The sequence below is a fragment of the Monopterus albus genome, unplaced genomic scaffold (genome assembly GCF_001952655.1).
Source record: "Monopterus albus unplaced genomic scaffold, M_albus_1.0 scaffold18.1, whole genome shotgun sequence".
Lineage (NCBI taxonomy): Eukaryota > Metazoa > Chordata > Actinopteri > Synbranchiformes > Synbranchidae > Monopterus > Monopterus albus.
Window position 1 is genome coordinate 6,663,739 of NW_018127898.1, and position 16,417 is coordinate 6,680,155.

Genomic DNA, 16,417 nt, shown 5'->3' on the forward strand with positions numbered 1-16,417 from the left:
TAGATATATTATTCTTTGAAAGCAGGAGGGGAAAGAAAGGTGTTTTGTTCAACACCTGTAGAGGTGTGTTTCCTAGGGAGCACACTGCCTCATTAAGTACCCAGCATACACCCTCCCCCCTCAATTTCCTCTTAACCCACCCACCTCCTCACCCAAGTCTCACAGAGGTGTCAGTTTTCAGTGTCTCCATCTGACACCCTGGTAGTTGCAGCATTGTAATGGGAGAAATTTAAGTAAAAAAAATAAAAACACTGAAAATGAATTAAAAAGGTATAATTGGAGTGGGAAAGCTGCCAGGCTGCGGACGAAGTGGAAGATGTGATGAGCACCCTGTCCCATCAAAACAGTGTTCCTGGCCTCTGTGAAACCTTCTGGCCCACAGCATCCGCTGAGCAAAGCTGAACACAACTACAGCAGTAAACCAAGTAAACCAACACCACTACGCACAGCGCTCCAGCACCACTCGAAATCCTGCTTCAGACCATAACCTCACACCATATGCTGTCAAGGGGTTTAGGGAGGAGTAGATGCACTGAAAGAAAAGCCACTTGTATGCTTGGTATCTGAAGGAGGCCTGTGTCTGTCGCCCGCCGTACAGAGGACGGCTTGGAGGCAGGCAGACAGGTGTGTGCCTATCTGCGTCTCTGGGGCGGTGGTCATGGGAGATTAAGGGAGTGTAAAAGGCTGTAATATGAGCCAGCACCTGTCAGACACATGCCTCAGAGCAGCCCTGTGCTCCACATTTCAAACCCTGAGGGTTGTGGTACCATCCGTGCTCACTGTGGTACCAGGAGCATGGACATGGGAGGGACTTTCCCGCTTCCTCTTTAGGTCTTGGAACATGATGGGACAAGTCCATAGTGGACCCTGAGATTTCTCATTCAGACCCAGTGGGAGCTTACAAAGGGGATTCAGCTGATATACAGTCCTCATCTATTCAAGTGTGTGTCTTTTTTAGGTTCAACAGCCTCCAAAACCACCAAGTGTTTCTTATTTTGTCCCTGTCCCTGTGGACTGTCCTGGGATTCACATGAAACTCACACACTCTGAAGTCATAGTACTCATTACTGTCATCACATACTGATTGATTTGCAGGGTCTTTTTAAGATCCAGGGTCTCCTGTGTGCATTTTAAAAATAAAAAACACCACAGCAACTCAAAATACTAAAAATAAATAAATGTTTATTTAAGGGAAAAACTGATCTGCCACTTCAAAAATCAAATTTCATATAATGAAAGTCTGTTTAAGTTGATATCTGCCAACAAGATTGATAAGATGAGTCAGACATGAATGGAAAAACCTTTGATCAATTGATCGTTTAGTCTTCATAATGTCAGAAAATAGTGAAAATACACATCATAGTTTCAACAATCCAAGGTCAGTGGCTGGCTTTGTTGGAATAATTCCAAAAATCTGTTGGATTTACACAGATATACATTACTAGTTAAGAGTTTGGACACATCAGTTCAGTGGGAAAGTGTGTCTAAACTTTTGTCTGGCAGTCTATAAAACATCTTAGGTAAATTAACTAATAAATATTTTAAGTTAAGCAACTGTAAATTAATTTCTTTCCTTAACTGTTATATGTTTAACGTGTCAAATCCTGTTCATAAACCTACTTTATAGAGCTGACTGGACTTCTTCCTCACAGGTCTGAGGATGTGCGTGTAAAATATGAACGGCAATGAGCTTAAGCTGGAGAGGTGATATCTGAGAGCTGCAGGGGGGGGTGAGGAGAGTCATTACTGCAGTGAAATGCTCATTAGCTGCTCAGCAGACCGCGGCTCCTCGACGCCATCCAGGCCGTTTCTACAACATAGCCACTTCTAGGAAGCCTTCTCAGTGACGGAGCCTGCTCAGGCAGGTACACGAGTCAAGAGGTTCCTGACAGAAGTTAACAAGTAAGTCACACATTCACCTCTGGAATGCTCTTCTATTACCAGAGACATGTGAACAATCTCCCGGGCCAACAAAACTCAAATATGCTAATAGGCTACTCGTGGGCTTGCATGTGGACACAGAAACTGGCATGTACTTTCCAGAGGCCCTGTTTGTCCAAGGAATAGTAGCCTAGTGGAGCTGCACAGAAGAGAACACAACAAACGCCCACTTACCCATACTGCCTCTGGATGAGTGCTGGGTGAATGGGCTGCACTCCGATAGAAATGCCTGGAAGAAAGGAGGTCGGCTGTCAGACACACACACACACATTTGCATTTACAGAGGAGGACCAGAGAACAATCCACAGAGGGCATAGAGGCAGAGCCTGTTTCAGTCCTGCCAGCAACAGTTTCAAATGCACAGTGAAAACATGCATGCATTTGGGAGACTGTGGTTTTTTTTTTTTGTATGTAAATACAAGATCTGCTGCATATTGAGAGTATACATCATCTTGCTGAACACTTTCTGTCATACACATTTAACTGTTATAGCCTCTCACCCCTCAGGGGACATGACAGTGAAGTCAGAAGTGTGGAAGGACAATGTCTCAGCCTGCCCGAGCACTCAACTTTGAGCTACATCAGGTGCTCGAACCCCAGTACATCTGCTTGCAGCTCTAGTGTTTAGCTTAATACAGGTTTTTATTGTTTATCTTCCACATTTTATACTCTAATCACCATTAGCTGATAAAGATAAGGGCACTATAATGTCCATAATTTTAGGGATGACTTTACTGACCCCCACCTGTCTGTATGCTGCGAGGTTTGGCACCGAGGTAGGCCAGGTTGACATTGGCCTTCCTGCCGTCGATGATGGGGTTGGGATCCTTGCAGGCTCTCTCGGCTGCTCCTCGGTCTGTCATTGTCACCTGGTGACAGAGTCAGACTCATCAACAAGGTGTCACAAGAGAGAAAAAAAAAAATAAATAAAAATCTATCTCCTATCACAAACAGATGGTGGCTTGGCTTCCCTAGCTGGTGACACAACTACTTAAGCAAAACAAAAACTCTCGACACGCACAAAACAGGACGTGGTCTGTTGGCCTTATCATAAAATCCCACCTTACAGGCTTTCCACTGTTAAGATTCAATTTCTCTGAAGCAGAAGGGAAACTACAAACAAAGCACAATGCTAAGCTTTGAAAACTGCCCACAGCAGCAGAGGCAGCCAGTCAACTGCCACCCAGTCATGGACAGAGCTGCTGAAATATGGATCTGGGCAGAGTAACAAGGAGCTTATCCAATTAGGGGCAAAATATTAAGGAGATTGGCATTAGTCCACCCCTCCTCTCTCTCCTGGCATTAGAGGAGCCCTTCTGTGTTGGTTGCCACGTTCTGCCTACTCAGAGGGTTCAGTCACCTCGGTGTGTGGACTGAGCAGCCAATGTAGGCCACGACTTGTGTTTTTCAAAAGGACGTTTTTTAAAAAGCATTATGATTCTTCAGAGTGGAAGAATCCGGAACAAAGCCCACTCCAGGGCCTGTGTTGTGAACACACAGGAAGGAGCAAGGCTGTGTTTACACTCTAGAGCCATGCTGTTGTCTGTGTGTGTGTGTGTGTGTGTGTGTTTAGTAATACACCTCTGAAGTGCATTTAGGAAAAAAAAAACAAAAAGATAAAAAAAAAAAAAGGGTGTGCTCCAGGGCACCTCCCTCCATCTAAAAAGTGCTGATCATTTCACTACAGCGGGTTTGTGCACCTCATCCCGGGAAGCACCCACATCTCCTGGAGCCTGTTTAACTTGAAACACCGGCCTCAATGCACAGCCGTTTGATAACAAGTAGATTCCCAGGACAGCTTTCCTCTGGATTAGACCGTTGATGTGTAAACACAGAGCAATTGTCTTACAATTCTGACTTTAGAAGTAAACACACACACACATAACAGCTTTCCATTCCTTCTTTGGCCTGATAGTACATTAGTACTGATCTGTCCTTCCAAGGTTGTAAATATTTGCATTTCTTTTGCTGCTTCTGTTCTTCGTGTCAAAGAGAGAGAATAGCTGTCTTTATCTGCCTGGAACAGGATAAGTCACCTATTAGTACAGATTTAAATTAGACATCACCAGGAAACTTGGACATTTTTCAGTAATTTGACTTAAAAAGGGACAGTAGCCAAAAATAAGCTGTGATTAATGTACTGGCAAACAGCACTTTGTTGCCACATGAGCTAGAACAGAAGGCAACATGAAGTTGACACTATTTCCTATGATAGCTTAGCCAGTCCACAGACTCAGAGAGGACCAAAGGAAAATGTAACATAATTTGTAGAGCAGGAGGAGAGCCAATGTGTTGATGTTGGAATTTCACTCCAGGCAGCCAAGCTACGGCTCTGGTCCTTGACAATGGAGGGCAGGGTGTGCAAGGTCAGCCTCCCCACTGCTCCAAAATAACCATATAAAGCAAACAAAAAGTGCAGACCGTCTCTCTTATACACACAAACACCCACACACAGTTACTCCCAGAGCCATAAGCCTGGGCTGTTCAGTGATCAGTTGTGGGGTGGGGGGGATGGCCATCAGACATATGTTGAAATATAATCTTCTTAGTTACCCATCAACTTGTGTGATCCCTCACACTCATTAAGCTAAACTAACAGCCAGCCATGCGAAAACACAGAGATGCTGTGCAGCTTCGGTGTGGGATGACCTCTCACATGGAGTACATGTAACTACAACAGATGTTTAGCAATTATTATGCGGACAGTAAAACACTTCAAGCATGTCTTCATGACAACCGCCAGAAGCTAGGCTATATGGCGGAACTATAGCAAATAAGTAACTTTTAGTGTGGTTTAATGACGTTAGAGGTTATGAATGAGAGCAGCGTGTGTCTGTCTCATTGTGACTATTACAGTGCGTGACGGGACTTGTTAATACTTACAAAGCCGTATCCTCTGGATTTACCGGTCTGTCTGTCCGTTATCACTACAGCTTCGTCTATGTCCCCAAATGCCTCGAAGTATTTCCTCAGAGAGGCATCGTTCGTGTGGTACGGCAGCCCGCCGACAAAGATTTTGGTGAAAGTCGTGTCTTTCTGAAGCGACGTGGGGTGCATGGCTTCCAGAGCTCCGTTCATGAACTGATGCAGAAGCATTGGTCAGCCGGAGAGAAGACCGGAGGCACACTGAGCTATCACCTAAGCGCTTAACAACGTCCCAGCATCAGTACAAACAACACTTAATATCTTACTGTACAATGCTGTCACTTCCCTCTTATGTTACAACCTTCGCTCAAAGCTGTAGCAATCTGCTAACATCTACGACGGACACTGCATGGACTCCGTAGACTTGGTCCAAACAGCTTACTTCTTCGGCGCTGAAGAAACGTGCCGGGTGAATTTATAACGCAGCACAGATGCCACGCCCACACATAAACTCTTGACCAATCAGCGTTGTAGCTTTGTGCTAACTCGAGCTGTAGCCCAACGCCGCCATCGAGGTTATTGCTCCGCCTCCCCCGGCGCGGTGCTGCACCTGCTTTTGTCCTGCACAGCACAAAGAAACAAGCACGGCTCGGCCACATGGTGTTAATATTTCTGTAATGAGGAAGTATTTGTCTCGGCTTCTGACCTGAATTCATTTTCAGAAATTGAATAAATAACAGGGGAAATTGTGTTAATTTTACTGTCACTTCACTTTATCACAATGCCATGGTACATACTGCTCAGGCAGAAGTTTGATCATACCTACAACTGAAACAAGAGGCCAGTGGACTCAAACCACTTCAACTGAAACACTTATCTTAATGCACTCTAATCATACTTAAATCTGACTAACAGGGTCTCACAAATATATTCTATTATATCAATATATTAAGTATAAGATATTAACATTACACCTTTAATGTTATTTTAACTTATTTTTGGAAAGGCAATATCAGAGTTTTAAGTTAAGTTTACACAGTAGGGTAAGTCTTTATGAAACAGACTGGCTTCTTTGGGTCCACCACCACTTATCACCCTATCAGAAAAGTATTGATAGGCATATTTTGAGAGAACTGGGGCAAAGATGAAACGCGTACAGTGCTCATTCATGATAACCAGTGCAAATCACCCTGGATGCCTTTCTGTTCAATCATTTAAAAGGAACTTGTTGTAGACAGTGAACGGTGGAGGAGGCAGTGGTCTAAAGTGGTACCTGTCACACCATGAAAGTTTAAAGGAGCCAGTGAACTGTGGCAGCAGCACATCTCCCTGCCTTCAGTGCCTTGGAGTTCCACTGCTAAGTGCCAAGGGTCAGGGTGACAGTGAGGTGACACTCTAATGACCTCAATAAAAAGGCATTTAATTCACACCTTCTCCTCCATGAACTGGTTCACTTTTAACACATGGCCTTTGTATCTGCCCATGGAACCTCATTCATATCCTCTTGATAAATCCTCCATTTCCATCTCTGCGTCCCTGTCAAAAGGATTTCACCTGACTGAAGAGCCCCACTGTCCTGCTTTGATCTCGTTTGTCCTGCTAATGTCTTGGACACACTGAAGGACAAAATGCTCCACCTGGTGGAAGCAGAAAGGAGGGGCCACTGTAATACAGATGGTGTTCAAAGTTTATCAGCTTGATTTTGTGATGATTCCAATGCCAGAGATCCACAAAATGGAGGTCTACAGCTGAAATATGATAGTGGTGATGGTTTAGCATGCACAATACAGTTCTAAAAATCCCCAACATTTATACAGCAAACACAAAACATTGCCTTTAACCTACTTACCCCTTCAAGTTGAAATAAACATGTTCAAATCTAAGAGTATGCACTTATTTATTTTACATCCCAGTTTCATTAATGGAGCTAAACCACGGAGTAACAGCAAATCAGAAGAGAATTCAGTCTTTGAAAAGCTGTAAAAAAACAAAACAAAAAAAAACCATAAGGAACTGGACACATAAAAAGGACAAATAAAGCCCTCCCTTTCTATGATGACCTCTACAACCAATTGTCACGCAGCAGTCATCAACACCAGGATGGGTAGGCCCCTCTGATTGGTCCATACACAGTACACGCAGCACCACAGCATTGGTCCAGGTGTTTGCCGAAAGGAAGGAGTCTGTCTCGAGCGTATACACACACACTAAAGCAGCAGGTCTTCCGCATTTCCCCACAAGAGATGTGACTTGGCACGACGAATCTAAAGACAGGAGGGATCAGTCAGTCACAGTGAACTTTTTTGTTTGTTTATTTCTGAAAAGGCGCTCACTGTTGTCCCCTTTTTGAACAAAATAAACAGCACAAAATCACTCTTCAGCAGACAAAGACCAATCTTTACAAATGCTGGTTGACTCACTGTAAATGATTGCTGGCATGTATTTTGTATTTATGAATCTTCTCTGTAACTTATTCAAGTCCTTCAGTTCATCATGTCATTGAATACACTTCAAAGCCTTACTACATAGAAGCTAAGTAATGTAAAATACCAGCAGGCTTCAATGCCCCCCCCCAAACACTCCTGATTATACAAATGCAAAGGCAGTTTGTATACACTATTACAGCAAAAACCACACAAGCCTACAGATGACTTCACTCAGGTCAGTACAGCACCATTCCCACTCAAAAGGACTACTTGTAGCAGTACATCGCAGTGCTGAGATCTGAATCATGTCAATATCCTCACTGCCCACTTCCATGCATGTGAATGAAGGGGTGCCTTGAAAGGCCCCACTGCGAGTCACAGGGGCACTGAGGAAGTGGGGCAGCCCTGTCGGGTGACCGCAGTCTCCAGGTTTACAGACTGGCTACCCTTCTCTCACCATTTCTTGTTCCGAGGCTTCAGCTCCTCAGCAGCATTCCTCAGGAAGATGTAGTTCTTTTTCTGGGGGTTGTAGTACTCATGGCCCTGAGGTATTCACAAAAGAACACAATTATAAAAAAGAAAATGGTGCAAGACAGGTCACATGCCAGCAGATTACTTTTGAAACAGTGTAAAATAAAGACACTTGGTCACTATTTTTGTAAAGACTTCACACCTCCTACCTTGGACCAGTCGTAACTGGAAGCATATGCAAAGATGTTGCCATTGTGGTTGAAGCAGCAGGCCGTAATGGGCTGGTCCAGCTGCTCTGAGGTCTTCAACTTGGTGCGGGCGTCTTTGTCCCAGAAACTGAAACGGCCATCTGAACCCACAGTTGCCAGTGTGCCATGGACAGGGTGGAAGGAGATGGCATTCACCTGATGGAAGAAAATGCTAATTAGTATGTAGAACTTGTGGAAACATTTCAATAAGGCTGTGTCACAGGGACTATATCAGAGACATTGCTTCTGTGAAATGATACATGAGGGCTGTCCAGCACGATGGGGTCAACCAGATTGTTTTGAAAATCGGTGGATATTACAAATACAATTAAAGCACACAGCATTTATATTAATCTACATGTATTTAAAAATGGAAATGATTAATGTTAAGTCACCTTTATACAGATACTAATAAAAAAAATAAACACTATTAACTTTTACATATTTTTTCACTGCAGTGTTCTCCACAGAGTTAGATTCTCCTTGTGGCGGTACTGACACATGGTCAGCCACCTGTGCCTCTGTGCTTACTGTTGTGTGTTCTCCTGTTGCTGCTACACTAGCTGGCTCTCACAGCAGCATGTTGGCTGCTGCCTTCCTGCTCTCCTACATCTCTCTCTTCAGCTATCTCTTCCTGATCCTCTCTTGCTGCTTCAGCAGCACTGGCTGAAGCCTGGAAATATCCTAAATGAATTAACCAATCACTAATCCTGCTGGTTTGGTGTGTTTTTCAATATTCCCCTGGACTGAGGGAGCAAATATGAGTTAGGAATTAGCATTAATATTATCCACTTGCAAAGCAGACCATATACATGCTGTATCCAGCATGTTGACCTCAGCACCATCTGTATTCTAAAGTTAGTTCCACCAGCCTTACTAGCTTGCTAATAACTTATTAGAAGAGTTGGATCTCTGAGAATGACAGCTTTGTATTTAAAAGCACAATAACAGAAAGGAGGAGCTGTTCACAGATGGTCTATCAGTGTGTGTGTGTGTGTGTGTGTGTGCGAGAGAGCGAGAGATAGAGAGAGCACTGCATGCAGTTTTACAATGGAATAAAATTGTACCCATTTTAAACATAAAAAAAAACAACTGAAAACCAAGAGCGAGGGGAAATTGCTCTCTAGTTAATTGATCTCAAATTGCGTTGTTCGCTCAGACAGATAAAAAAAATAATAATAATAATAAAAATGGGTGGCCAAGTAAAGCCTATATGTAGGACACAGTGCAGATATACAGTAACATCACAGGAAAAGCAAAAGGCATCCAACGTTAATGTTGTTTTTCCTGCTATGACAAGGAGACTGTGCTGTGGAAAAACTCTTTTATAACATGCTGCATCAAAACTCACCTATAAAATCCACAAGTTACCATAATTTGTGTTCTAATAAAACAATCAAACATGCCAATACAGCCTCCTTTAAGAGCAAGCACAAAAGAAACACTGTCTCAGTGATTCTGAGCAACTTACAGCATAGATGTCTTGTGGAGTGGTTGTGTTGGTTCCATTAGATCTGTGGCACTTAAAGGTGAAATTGTCTTTGGCTCTGTAAGACATCAGCAAATACACTCATGTCATCTTTTACCTCAGACCAGAGCAAGAGCAGTGTCTCTGTAATTATGTCAACAAAATAATAACCAATTATATGTGCACTTTACTGACCTAAAGATACACCTGACTGATAAGCAAGACTCCAAACACTCATAGGAAATGGATTACTTTAGACACTCACGGGTTTGGAGGGTTGATATAGTGGATGGCTACTCGACCCTCAATGCTTCCCAGTGCAAAGCCTGTGGGCTTGTTCTGCTTGTCCTTGAAAATGGCAACACAGCGGTGCTGGCAGACCAGACCAGGAGACCAACATCAAATCAAATGAAGGCCATGTGTGAAAAATTATACATCTTGCAAAGAGTGGCTTTATACTCATTGTCAAAGAAAATGAATTTGGCTGGGAAGTACTGGATTAGGGGAGACACAGAAACAATGAAAAGATCATTGTTAAAAGAACTTTGTATTCACCTGGTGTTTAAGGGGAGAGTCTATTCTGCGAAATTCAGAGGGCTGGTTCTCCAGCTGGTATACTATCAAGCCTCTCTCAGCTGTGGCAACCACAGCCATGGGGTATACCTACATATCAGGGTCAGGATGGCATTAAAAAAAAAGAAAGAGAAACACCAACTTAGTCATCAGCTTAGCAAGCATTAAAATATATGACATACCTCTCAAAAACCACTTACAACATCTGCACAGTAGCATCTCTCTGGCATCTGCAGAGACATCATGGGATTGGGGGAGCGGGTGTCCCAGAACTAGAGAGATAAACAAAGTGTTTTTCAATGCTAAAACACTATAGAATTTGCTTCATTATAGTTATATGTCAATATCTATTCAAGAACTTCACTTTCACCGTCTCCATGTATGGTTAAAAAAGCTCTTTTGCTCTTTATTATTTTCAAATGTAATGTTTGTATTTTCAAAAACAAACTAGAATTACTGCTTCTCCACTGCATATCTCCGCCAACCAGTCAAATATGGGAATTGGACAGAAGAAATTCCCTCAAGGTGTTCCTGACATATCACATTCACAAGAACGGGCACCCTGAAAACATAACGCCTCTGGCTGTGGTTACAGCCAGCGTGGAGGCATAAAAAATGTGTGAAAGCGGCTGTGGTACCTTCAGTGTTTTGTCCCAGCTGCCAGTCATGATACAGCTGTAGTTTGGGGCTTTTATCCAGTGGATGGCTTTGATTGGACCGTCATGCTGCGAAGAGAATAACGGGAGATGTAACAGGATTCTGCTTCATTCTTATGAGTGCACAGCTGATTTGGGGGCTCTCATCCAACCTGTGCAATCTGCATTGCTTGATTGCTGTTAAGATCCCACATCTTGGCTGTCTTGTCACAGGAAGCAGTGAAGACTTTACTCCCATCCTGGTTAAGAAGAACAGCACATCATAAATTGTTCTGTGGCCCAGCAGACAGCATCTGCTACAGTGCTGAAACTATTCTGTATGATGAGGCTTACATCGCTCCAACATGCATCCAGCACTGGGCCTGTGTGCATCTGCTGGGCTTTGGGGACAGTCTGTCCATTGTCCTGTACCTCCCAGCACCGGACCTGAGGTCAAATGAAAGCACAGAGTTTAATGTTGTTAAATTGTGAGCACGGTACAAACTTATGTTTTACAGAAGTCCTTTTTCATGAAAGACAAGCCTAGTGATCTGGACGGTATTACAATGTGCACCAAGACAACCAGGCAGTTTCTTCCCCAAGGCCATTACTCTGATGAACACTTGACCCATGACAGTATGACTGGAAAATAACCCTCAGTGCAATACCTGTAAATATACACTGCACAGATTATACAGATCCATACAGGTCTCTATTTTTATTCCTATTTATCTCATTTCACAAGGGGCATTGCTTTGTCTGTCTGCATTGGAAGTTCAAATCACAGTGCCTGCAGTCCACATGTTTAAGTGTCCTTGGGCAAGACACTGAACATCCAAGTTGCCCCCAGTGGTTAAAGCCATCGGTTGAGTTGGCGCCGCAGATGGCTGCCTCGGTTCTATACCGGAAACAAATTCCTTGTGTGTAACATACTTGGCCAATAAAGGTGATTATATGATATTGTTTGCTGCTGTTAATACTGCTTATTTTGTATACTTGCACACTGAGAGCCGATGTACCAAAGTCAAATTCCTCATGCATCCGAAACACCTGGCCAATATAGCAGATTCTGATTTTATATTTGTAGGACTTATCTGGCCTCAAATGACTGTGGTGCCCTCATCAGCTCTGGCAGCACTCTCAACTCTTGTCCACATGAAAGCAGTCATTCCTAACCCTGTAGAGTTGTAGCTGCAGCATATTTTATCAGTCATCCACAGATATTTTTCTAACAATCAGAATTGATGCCAGTCCAGTAGCCTGTTTGTTTCAAATGCACAAGCAGGAAAAGAGGTCTCTGCTCGCTGTCAAACTCCAGTTTACTTCAGACTTATGCATGGGAAGCGGCACTGCAGCTGCACCGAGTTGCTGGATTAAAAGATAAAAGGGTACAAATTACAAGGATGCTTGACCCTCCAATTAATACTCTAACCTTATTTGGTGTCAGATAAGTGACTCTCTCATCAACACCATCCAATAGCAATTTTCCACACATTGACAATTATAAAACAAACAGGCCTATATTCCTAAATTTCCTAATAACTGGTGATGTGATTCAGTCAGGTAATTACAGAATTATAGATTATAGTTGTTTATGTAGATTTATTTTGGAATCCTGGATCTCTTAAGTTCAGTTAAGTTTTAAATAGTTTTCACAGCACAGATATTTTCTCAAATTTGTGCAGATTTGTTTTGGTTTTGTTGTTTTTTATTATTATTATTAAAGTCTGCTAAGTACTTCCTGACTTTCAAAATGCACAGAGGTTCTTACTTATGATATTACTTACTTACTAATATTCAAAGAAAACTGTTTAATATCTTTATCAACAAACCTATTAATAGTACTGAGAGGATTAAAGGTTTATTGCATGAAAAACAACATACCCTTATGTCTACAATATGTCCATTTGTCATTCAGCCTTAGTGCCCAGTCAAGTGATCTTTGAGCTCTCTCAATATGTATGACAGTGAAGGCTAAATGGCCTTGCCCTTTAAACTATAAAATGTATGGCCTGCTCTCAATCTGCCTTCAAATTCTGTATTGTACAGTTGGCTGGATAAATAATACCAGGGCTTTTCTTCTTCTCTTTTATTGTGAGCCAGGGAACACACAGCAACCATAAAACACAGGCACACACTGAACACACTCTAACAAGTCCAGTCAAGTCTTAACTATATGCCTCCCGTCCAGAGAGGCATTCTGGGACACCACGCCAGCCTCTCCCCTCTGGCATTATGGGGGTCCTGCCAGGTGCTGCTCTGCCCCAGTGCAGCAGTATTAAAATTATTATGCTTAACCACTAAATAAACTGACTGTAGATCAATTGTAGGGGTGAATAAATAACTCACATCATTAGCCCAGGATCCTCCAATGAGGAAGTTCCCTGGCAGGCTAGGGGGACTGAATGCCAGACAGCTGATGCTATCATCTGGAGGTGAAGTCACTTCAATATCCTGTAGGACAAGTCAGGAACATAAACACCAAAGGTTAACATTAAACTATCAGATAAACAGATGAAGGCACTGTTGTCATTGACCCATCATGACAAAAGATGCCAGATACTTTTCTTCAGTACTCCTCTGGTTTACCTTCATGGGATTATGGCTGTCTGCCGCTGTGCTTCCAAAGACACCGGTTCCTCCTGTTCCGAAGCCGGAGCTCCCAAATATACTCATTGTGCATGAACGTAACTCCAACTGTACGCCTGAGAGAGAAGACAGGGGCACGGTGTACTACACGCAGTAGCAGACTACGTTCATTTGTGCCTATATTTGGAAAGCATCGACATTATCAGAAGCCAACCCGTGTTAAAAGCTAACGTGCATTTGTTCATGCACACAAATTAATCTGGATGTAGCCGTGGATCCATAAAGGGAATGAAAGCGTGCCAACATTTGTTTGTGATGCTAGGTAGCTAACACCAAAGCTTTAGGTTATATATACTATTTCACTTTTACCACGAAACCTTTATAACACTCAGGTGCCAAACTCGGTACGCATGTCCACTGACTGTAGCTCATGACATAGGTCTGATATCAGAGTTACTTAAGAGTAACGTAAACCAAAACGCTCATTCGACAAGACGTAGCAGGACGGCTAACTAGCAACGCCAATACCAGCTTAGAAGTATGCGTTTCTAGTTAGCTTTTTAACATGAGGATATGTGGGCAGTTTAACTGCGTGTGATATGCAAAATAATTACGTTTGAGCTAATGTGCGACTATTTTAACTATTATATGAGTCAGAAAACTAATTCAACGCCAGTTGTCTTGCATTAGTCAGGTTCTAAAACCATCCACTGTGATGATGCTCGATTAAAAAATTTACTTTGCAGCAACATTTTCAAAGACCACATCTGAACATTGGAACATCTGCAACACCACCTCATAACTAAATAAATACACATACCTCAGATTTGTTTAGCTGTGGTTGTAACTACTACGGTAATGTTGAAAACGTCAAAATAATTTAGAGCAGCAAAAATGTGGCGCTTGTTCGTCGTTATGTCGCAGTTTAGTGACGTATTGGCCCCGGTGGAGCGAGCGTGTAGTTTCTGAAGTTAGCACTTAGAGGCAGTGCATGACCAAAAGTCACTTTACCCTCCAGTGTCAAGAAACTGTACGACTGTGTTCAACAACCACTGGTAGAAGTATTCATATATTTTACTTTATGTATAAATGTTCTGGAGATGCTCACCTTCATGTTATGAAGGTGAGCATCTCCAGAATATAGAGCTACTACTTTATATATCAATGAACTGTTTAATATAAATGTAATGGGTTTAAAAATACAGTATTCACATCTAAATGCGGAAATAGTACATGTAGACAAATGTAGAACTAGTAGCCTATAAAGCAGCGTCAATTAGAAATATTCAAAAGTATGCCCACAACAACTGTACCTATGTGATTATTTTATGGCAACCTATAGTAAAGGTTCTTACTTTTCAGTAATGATAATAAACCTTTATGTAATCCTGTTGTTTTTCAAATTTGATTTAAAATTATTTTGTGCATATTGTGTGCATATGAATCTGTCCATAGGACATCTGCCTCACTTATATGTGGATAATCCAGGCTTGGCTGTAGGTGAGAGCCATCTGTACAGATGGAAATGCCTTTAAAATAAAAACCACATTGATCAACAATTAGGCCAGTTGTCTGTATGATAAAAATATATTGGTGTAGAATCAATAATCTGCCTGTTCCCCACAACCTCACAGTTTAAATTTATTAAGGGACTGTGTACAAATGCCTACTAAACACAGACTAAATGTTATCATTTGATGTATTGTACCAGAGTTTGCTTAATGCTATTTTACATCTGCACTCCCTGGACAGGTCACTTAAAAAACCTAAGTATAAAGACAAAACACCACTAGAAAAACCAGAGAAACAAAAGTATAAAAGTATAACATATGGGCAACACAAACCATTTTTAGTGCTTCTTATTAATATGTGGTGTTTTTAAAGAGTATGACAGTTTTGTTGTAGCTCCAGGAGAAGACATGGTGAATGATTATTTTTCGACTGACTGTATACATAAAAAAACATATTAATAGAATATGGTACATTCTTTAAATTACAATACATCCTTGAGGCTGAAAAATGTGTGCCCAGCTGCTGTGGCATAGTGTAAAAACATTTCCAGTTCTAATGAGTATGAGGATGATGAGGATGACTGGAAAGGCAGTCTGTTAGATTAGATGTTGGCATGCATCCACCCCGCTGAAGAGTACATGTGCAAAACAGTCTTAAAATGTTACTATTAAAGACATAGTAAGGTTTACAAATGTTTGTAGTGGATGGGGGGCTCTTGAGTTTATATATGCTTCAAGGAATGAGTCATGTAAAGGGACATCTGCTGAAATAACATCTTAAATGACTAGTGTGTGTAATAAACTGCAATTTGGAATTAGTTTTTATTGGACAATTGTGGTTTGAATGAATTGCTCCAGTGACCCCCTTTATACAGAGAAAAAAAGTTCAAAATAGAGGTTAAGACACAGAAACGCACATTAGTAAAAGGCTACAGTTCGGTGGATATAACCCCCTCCCTTGTAGCCATGTGTGCTGATGCAGCTTCAAAGCTTTAAGCACATGTATAATCTGTACATAAGTGTTGGACTCTTGCTGTCAGTCTTCGCCCACCCCAACCCCATTAACTCTCTAATAAAGCAGCCACAGTGGAGTGCTTTGCACATTGCTGTAGTATTCACAGGGGCTACTGACATGTCCCTTCATGTACTGGGCTGCTGCTGCTTATCACTCAGCTCCCTCAACAATCAGGGTGGGCCCGACCTTATTGTCTGAGTTCAAAGGTGTCTGGATTGAAGAAGGGACCGGGGGATTTCCCCCCCACTACCTAGTGACTGATCATTTAGTGTTGAATTGTCTTCGTGTGCAATGTGAGGCATAGGGACAATACATTTAAACTCCCCAGTTCTGTTATAAGGAAAATAACAGGTAGAATTTGAATATAAGTACAGAATATCTTTGATGTTATGGCATGAAAAACAGAGAGGATGACTGCCAGGCTTGCAGAGAAAAAAGACACTACAAGAGAACAGATGTGCTAATCAGATATTAAGTAAATCCCACTTTCATCGATAGCCAGCCATGTTTAAACAAAGGATGCAGTGATAGAGCACTTGGGTTTGAAACGTCTGCACCGCACCCAAGTTATTACCAAGATAGAGACACACTTCACCGTAGGACACTGATCCATTCTCGCTCTAATTTTTTTATTGCTTTACCCCCACACGCCTTTCCAATCTTATCCCACACTGA

At 42.1% G+C, this 16,417-nt stretch overlaps 2 protein-coding genes across 3 annotated transcripts in view; both read right to left on the reverse strand.

Moving 5' to 3' along the window:
- The window catches only part of LOC109956055 (RNA-binding protein 38-like), a 9,143-nt gene extending 3,868 nt beyond the window's left edge, over nucleotides 1–5,275 (reverse strand). The window contains exons 1-3 of the mRNA XM_020592858.1: nucleotides 4,825–5,275; nucleotides 2,687–2,810; nucleotides 2,116–2,170 (exon numbers count right to left, since the gene is read on the reverse strand). Of these exons, the coding sequence (XP_020448514.1) occupies nucleotides 2,116–2,170; nucleotides 2,687–2,810; nucleotides 4,825–5,037 (392 nt within the window). The 5' untranslated portion in view covers nucleotides 5,038–5,275. The remainder of the gene's footprint in view (nucleotides 1–2,115; nucleotides 2,171–2,686; nucleotides 2,811–4,824) is intronic.
- A 1,411-nt stretch (nucleotides 5,276–6,686) lies between these two features.
- rae1 (ribonucleic acid export 1) lies at nucleotides 6,687–14,233 on the reverse strand. 2 transcript variants are annotated; one of them, XM_020592857.1, is made up of 13 exons: nucleotides 14,037–14,232; nucleotides 13,217–13,332; nucleotides 12,977–13,081; nucleotides 10,982–11,074; nucleotides 10,801–10,887; nucleotides 10,631–10,717; nucleotides 10,193–10,264; nucleotides 9,975–10,082; nucleotides 9,685–9,791; nucleotides 9,423–9,498; nucleotides 7,913–8,107; nucleotides 7,690–7,775; nucleotides 6,687–7,070 (listed from the first exon to the last, which is right to left on the reverse strand). In XM_020592857.1, coding segments are annotated over exons 2-13 (1,104 nt in total). In that variant the 5' UTR covers nucleotides 13,304–13,332; nucleotides 14,037–14,232; the 3' UTR covers nucleotides 6,687–7,069. The 2 variants fall into 2 exon arrangements, with proteins under 2 accessions (XP_020448513.1, XP_020448512.1); XM_020592856.1 differs by lacking the exon at nucleotides 6,687–7,070 and having other exon boundaries at nucleotides 7,686–7,775; nucleotides 14,037–14,233.
- Between the last annotated feature and the right edge of the window lie 2,184 nt (nucleotides 14,234–16,417).